Source organism: Vipera ursinii, assembly GCF_947247035.1.
Source record: "Vipera ursinii genome assembly, chromosome: 1".
NCBI classification, from domain to species: Eukaryota; Metazoa; Chordata; class Lepidosauria; order Squamata; family Viperidae; genus Vipera; species Vipera ursinii.
The window spans coordinates 50,063,165-50,070,402 of record NC_139512.1 but is presented as its reverse complement, the minus strand read 5'-3'; the positions used below and the strand labels follow the sequence as shown (position 1 = coordinate 50,070,402).

The 7,238-nt window shown below is 36.0% G+C and overlaps 1 protein-coding gene across 1 annotated transcript in view; it reads right to left on the bottom strand.

The window, feature by feature from the left end:
* Window positions 1–507: 507 nt before the first annotated feature.
* The window catches only part of POMT2 (protein O-mannosyltransferase 2), a 34,410-nt gene continuing 27,679 nt past the window's right edge, over window positions 508–7,238 (bottom strand). The window contains exons 20-21 of the mRNA XM_083375448.1: window positions 6,587–6,701; window positions 508–4,854 (exon numbers count right to left, since the gene is read on the bottom strand). Of these exons, the coding sequence (XP_083231574.1) occupies window positions 4,749–4,854; window positions 6,587–6,701 (221 nt within the window). The 3' untranslated portion in view covers window positions 508–4,748. The remainder of the gene's footprint in view (window positions 4,855–6,586; window positions 6,702–7,238) is intronic.

Here is a 7,238-nt window from a genome sequence, read left to right as displayed (position 1 = left end):
TGGGATTAAAATAAATAAATAAAAATAAATAAAATGTAACAACATCTTACGAGAAGTAATAGGTAGAAGGTCATTACAGATCCAACCTAGAACTAAGGAGAAATTTCCTCATCACTGGAGCTTTTGAAGTAGACATTGGACAACCATTTGTCTGGAATGGCATAAGGTGGCTGGATTGCTAGAAGACTAGAATGTTCCTTCCAACCCTGTTATTCTATGTTCTAACATCACTATTTAAGAAATTCCCTCAGCTTTTTTCCATTTATCATTTAAATATATTTCACAATCAACAGGATGTAGAAGAAAAAGCACAAACTTTGCTGAATTATGGTACTACCACTGACTAAATGGATAAGGTGTTGGTGAGTAAAGCTAGATAACATAAAATGTAATACAAAAATAATTGCATCAGTGACTTCTGAATTTACAAAGAAATTCTCACATGATTCTGCATTGCATTAAACCTTTTTATCACTTACCTTTATGGAACATTCACCCACTGTTTCCAGCCGGGTCCCTCAGCTGGATATTAGATAAATAATGAGCACACATTACTTAATTACATCAGTTATTCTTGTTTTGAACTTCTTGTTCTATGACTCTGCATGTAACTGCTTTCTGTAATATAAGCAACACAACTGATTGGTTTAAGATATGGATCTCAATAGCAACTTGGAAGATTAATACTGAAATAGGGACCATGTGGAACCCCCAAATATAAGTGTTGTTCCATCAGTACTAAATTTCAAACAGTGAAAACCAGAAATAAATCTAGTAGTGGTCCAAATTTATATCACATGTATGCATGTGCATATTTTTTCTTAAATCAGAATAAACTGGTGGTGAGGTGGTAATACAAAAAAATAAAACAAAACAAAAAACAAAGAATGCCCCAGAAAATAGTGATTCTATGTCCAACATTAATATTCATCAGTATTAGCCTTCATCTTCATTCAAGTGAGAAAAACATTCAGAAATCAATGTTTGAGACAAAAAAACTTATTTATTAAAAAAATTGAAATGTAATCTTTTTATCAATTAACCCTCTTTAAAAAAACAGTGCCAATTCAAAGGCAGTTTTCTTATATTAATACCATGTACACTGAAGAGCAATGACATGTAGTGACTTAAACATACAGGCAGTAATCATATGCAAATTACAACCAAGCACACTAACAACTTCAGTATTAGCAGCATCAATAAGGAAATTCATAATGTAGGAGAGTGAGTTTTACCTACGGGCAGAGAGTGTGAAATAATAGCTTTTTTTTCTTAAATGGGGGATTGACCAGTTTATTTCTTATTGAAACCAGAGTCTGACTGCAAATCTTAAAACCATTTCCGTATGTGGAAAAGCCTCATTTGAATGAGCACAACCTCCTCCCACACTCCATGTTAAGATTATGCTTTTAATGGCATCTATTTCTTCCATCTTTCCTTCTTGTGTACCTTTTAAATAGATGAAAAAGTCTAGAGAAATCAAAAGTTTATTCACTGTTTTGTAACTTCAGAGTTGACGTTACTTTAATACAGATTGTATAAAGAAAGGCATCAGGGCTCCTATCAATCACGTGACTTTTTTCAGACATGAATTTCTTGAACAATAACCATAGGAATAAAACCCTTTTTTAAAAAAAAATTGCTATCAAGAGAGGCTACTGCACTGCCATAATGACCCCCAATGAGAATGTACAGCATTGCTGACTTCGCCTTCCTTATCCCATTTGTGGTGTCATAATTGCAGTCCCATCCTAATGTGGAAAGACAAGGACTCAAAACAAAAAAAAATATTATTTAGTCATGCCTTTAATCATGATAAAATGGTCTATGTTCCATTAAGACCACAAATGAGAAGAAGAGAAACAATAGGCGGAGTCATATGGTTTTAGTAACTGATAGGAAAGTGAATGATCCAAACATTGGGAAGAGCAATACCACTGATTACTATGAAATAATAGAAATATTTTGCATAATCTTAACGGCCTACTTCAAAGGAGATTTTGCAGCCAACTCATTCTTTGATCTGCATACTTCTTTTAGTACAATATTTCAAGAGTTCTAAAGAAAAAGGCTTCAAAACAATGAATGAAGCTGGTTAATTATATACAGTAAAAGAAAAAATTCAATTAAGGTAAGATTTCCAAGTACAAGAGGGCCAATAATAGATGTGTGGAAAGGCACACTATAGTAGGAACATGTATTAATGCATCCCAAGTACAAAATACTGAGCTAAGGCACATTCACTTAGAATTACTCTTTCCTACAGAAACCAAATGTTTGCAATGTGATGGTAGAAGAGTTAAGGGGGACTATCTTCATGCAGGCAAGAGGTCACCCAGTGCTAGCTTGCAATATTGGATTTATTGACATTATGCTGTGAATGACAGCAATTACGGTAATGTCAGATCAGATATTTCTCTTTGCACAATGGAAAACTAGTCTTATTGCATCAAATTCAAAAGGAACTACTTTATACATGTTCAAAAAAAATGTTCTACGCAGTACTGCCTTTTAGCCATAGCACGTATGTGTTGAATGATCAGATTTTTCAGAAGATCAGGCAAAGCTACCCTGAAGAATTATCCACTGGAGTACTGCAGAATCCAGAAGAAAAGAGTTCAGCAGCCTTGCTGAAATCCTAAATTAAATTGTTAAAATGCTATTTTGTATAATTTTAATTGATAAAAAAGGTTGCCCTCCTTTAAAAAGCCAAGTACATTCTAATCGTGTGAGCACACATACTATAAAACATGAATAGTTCAGAACCATTTTATGGGAACCTGATTTAGAAATCTAATCAAGAGTAACACATGAACACATAATAGAATTTATAACAACTGTTGCTATCAAGAATTTATAACAACTGTTGCTATCAAATTATCTACCTATAACCCATTGAACTGCTGCTAATGTCATGAAGTCTTCCTGTTTTGCTCCATCTGCTGATAGAAGAAACAGCAAATTCTAAGCAGTCATCTCTACCTGCTATTTCTATTTTCCTGTTTTATTCCTGTATATCACTGAGTCTTTCATTACCAAATAAAAGATGGAGTCTTGCCATAGGAAATATACCATCTATTGCAATGATTTTTATAATGCTCAACAAGACACATAAAAGAAACCTGTGACTTTTTATCATTATGCAAAGTAGCCTTTCTCAACTTGTTGCTTGCCAGTTGATCCAAGACTATAATATGCAGACATTATAGAGCTTGGCTGTACTTGTGCAATCCCAGTTGTAATCCAGTGTATTTGGAGGCTGTCAGATTTGGGAAGGCTGCAAATAATAAAAATTGAAACCCAACACAAGCACATTGTGACAGTAGTATTAGATTAAGCCAGACTAATAAACACAATTGCATTTCCTTTCTTTTATGGATTGGGACAACTAAATTTTACTCAACATAATCATATCATGGGGATATTAGCATTCTCCATGCCAACCAAGATAGCCAATTAATGAAGGATGGCATGGAGAATAGAATTTGGGAGGCTTCAAAGTTTCATACACATGCTAAAATGAATTACTGGAATATCTCAGTTATCTGGACATAGGTGATCAATGTAATGAAAGCTGAAGCCAAATTCATTTGAAAAAATTCTGGTGCATTGCACACTAATTGAGAGTGAAATGTTTTTAGTCAGATTATTTTTCAGTGTTTCCTTCAAATGCAGTCACAAAAACTCCCTCCTCTACGAAGTTTTGTTCTATTATCAAACTACTCTGAAACTAAGAAACCTTTTTCCAGATAGCTTAATATAGCAAGAGGAAAAGACTTCTCAAAATAATTATGCCTTTAACAAAGAATAACCCAGTATTAGCACTTATTTTGCACAATCTACATTCATTCACGTCAGCTTTCCCTCAGGTGATGGGATAAATCGGATCAATGCCAGCACCAGCAAATGCTCTAAGCTATTATATAATCTCTGCAGCTTTGCAGCCTTCCTTGCTCAAAAGGCATCTCAGAGGAATTTAGAGATGGAGACCAAAACATAACATCTCTCCATTTAAAAAATCCTCAGAATAGTGGTGTGATGACTGGAATTTATAATTTAATAACTCTTGAATGTTCTTGGTAGTTGTAAGATTTTCTTAACTGCAACTAGTAGTTAGTGCTCAGAGACAGAAGTATTATCCAAAAATAGAAATAACTTGTTGCCTTTTGTCTTAGAAGAAAGGAATGCACAGAAACCTGTAATGCCTCAACCAGCTGAAACATTTAAGTCCAATCATTTAAGATCAAAGCAAGAAAGAGATGCCTCTTGAGGGTATATATGTGTACACACGGAGAGACAACTTCCCTTTAAAAACACTATAAATTATTGGTTCTGAACTATCCCATTTACAGAAGACCATTTTTAAAAAAACACAGTTGATATTCCCTGTGTGTCATGTCACACTTGAACAGAGACAGATTGCATAATCTACATCTTTTTGAAACACATGCATCCTCAAAATCACACATTATGACATTGCTGTATGTTGTCTTGATAAGACAGCAAGAGTGTTTAAATATTGCTTGGACGGTTCAAACGTTAAAGTAGCAGCTGACTCAAATGACTGGAGCAATGGGCCTTTTTGTCAGAAGTTCTCCCACACTGCTGCCTCCTTCTTCAATAGTTCACTGTCTCCACTCAGAAATGTTTAAGACAAAATTCTTCATAGCAGTCATCAAAGGTACAGAAATGTTTCACCACATCTATTCTTCTATTTTATTCCTTTCTTTTTTAAAAAAAAGTTGGATCTAAAACTCCCATGTTTCCAGCCATTTAAGGCCCGCCATTGAGCTGCTGGGATCAGAAGCCAGAGGTCCTGTCATCCCATAGGATAGAGGATGGAAGAGGTAAAAGCTGTGGAAAATACACACACACACACACATAAATAATAAAATAAAAGCAGAAGGCATCTCAGCATCCCCTAGGTTGGCCTAACTAATAGTACATAACATTTATAACATATGACAAATGTGATTTAATTGTATTGTTCAATGAATTCTGAATTAAAGAAAAAATGGCAATTGTCAAAGAAAAGCTGTTTATATTACAATATTTAGGGAATATTTCTGAGTAGTGGTAATATGATCTGGATTTGGGGAATATTACCATCAGTCTCTTGTCATAGACTGATATTGCTTGGATGGTTCAAATGTTAAAGTAGCAGCTGACTCAAATGACTGGAGCAATGGGCCTTTCTGTCAGAAGTTCTCCCACACTGCTGCCTCCTTCTTCAATAGTTCACTGTCTCCACTCAGAAATGTTTAAGAGAAAATTCTTCATAGCAATCATCAAAGGTACAGAAATGTTTCACCACATCTATTCTTCTATTTTATTCCTTTCTTTTTAAAAAAATTTGGATCTAAAACTCCCGTGTTTCCAGCCATTTAAGGTCCGCCATAGAGCTGCTGGAATCACTCCTTGTTGGTGTTGCACCCTCTATGGGAAGATAGTATCTATTTACAGTCTAATGGACACGGTTTCCATGGGAGTTTGGAATTGTTCCTGGAGCTCTGGAACCTGATTAATCTCCACTTGGGACAAGAGAGTGGCAATGGCCTTAGATCTTATTGCATCTATGTAGACTCTCTAGGCACATGGATCATGCAGGGTCCCTTGGTTTCTTGAGGAACATAGAAGATGAAATGGCATAGGAGATGCCTTAAGAGTGCTGTTGGAAGAAAATGAAGAGTGAACCCAATCAAACATGGGTAAGAGTTTTGCTTGAGAAGTACCTAGGGACATTAAAGGCAGAAAAGGTAGCTTTTCTTCACTCTTATTATATCTGCAGAGAGCTGGCTGGTGGCCCTTTTAAGATAACCCAGTCCCAGTCTCCTGGATTCCCACCTGGAGAATGTTTACAGGCTGCTGTAAGTTCTGTTCTAAGTCTCTATCTCATAAAGTTACTCAGATTCACTCGGAGTTGGAATATGATTGGACAGATCCTATGAGCTGCAATTATCTGGGAAGAATTTGAATCTGTTGCTCTAATGAAGTGAACAAGGTCCTTTAAACTGAGCTGTCAGTTCAGTCATCTGTGTTTTAGAGCCACTGGGATTGGCCCACCCCGCCTGTGCTGGCAGAGGAGACATGCTTGCAGGCCCCATCGGTCTGGTGGAATCCAGAAAAAGGGCCTTCGCTGCCATTGTACCTGTCCTCTGGAACATTTTACCCTGCCCCCAGAGTAAGATTGGCTCCAAGCCGTCAGACCTTCTGTAAGAGCCTAAGGACCTGGCTCTGCCAGTTAGCTTGGGGCATCAACAGGGGAACATCACAGTGGATGTGGTTGATCAATTAACAACAAATCCCACCTCCCCTCTCCATCCTGCTCCCTTCCTCCCCATTTTGAATTGGGGTGCAGTGTTTGCTTTTGTATTAATTTATGTTTTTAATTTACACTATTTTTATCTATTATGATTGTAAACTGTCCAGAGTTATCCTAAGGTAAGATGGGCAGCCAACAAGTTTTATAAATAAATAAAATAAATGTTCTTCCTGGTTGATTAAGTTTCCTGGGAAGTGACGTGTGGTTAGAGATTCAGGCAATTAATTAAATATATTTTTGAGCAGCTCAAGAACTAATTCTCACCTATACATACTGAGCATGACCAACACTGCTATCCCGTAGTTATAAATCTTCTTAGCTTGGATGCTGGTTGATAAAAACCAAGCACAAAATTTCAGGAATACATCCCACGCAATCCCTGAGGAAAAGAACAACATATTAAATTTGATTTGTGATTAAATTAATGCAGTTTATATGACAGCCATTCATGCATTTAATCGGTTTTCCCCTTCTCATTAGAAATCACAACTTGGTAGCAATTTCTGGAAGATTTATATGGGGAAAGAAAAATCTGTGGAAAAGAACATGCAGGCCTCAGGCAGGAAATTTGGGGGCAAGTGATGGATAAGTGATGGGCAAGATGTAACAAGGCTTTAAAAAGAAGTACCTGTAGTGTTTGATATCCTGAGATAAAAATGAGAATATTCAGAACTGAGCTTTTAACAATATTCTTAACCAATACACCTAGAAAGCATTGTAAAAATAAAGTATTTCTGCAACACACTTGAGGGCAAATTGTTTTAGAATCTTTATCAAACTCCTATTTGAAACAGTTCCTAATCATTCTAATGATCATTCTAATATCCACATTATCAATACAGAAATGATGAAAATAGGACGGTAGATTGCAAAGGGCTATTGAATAACTGCTGGTATTTTGTATCCTAATTTCCTA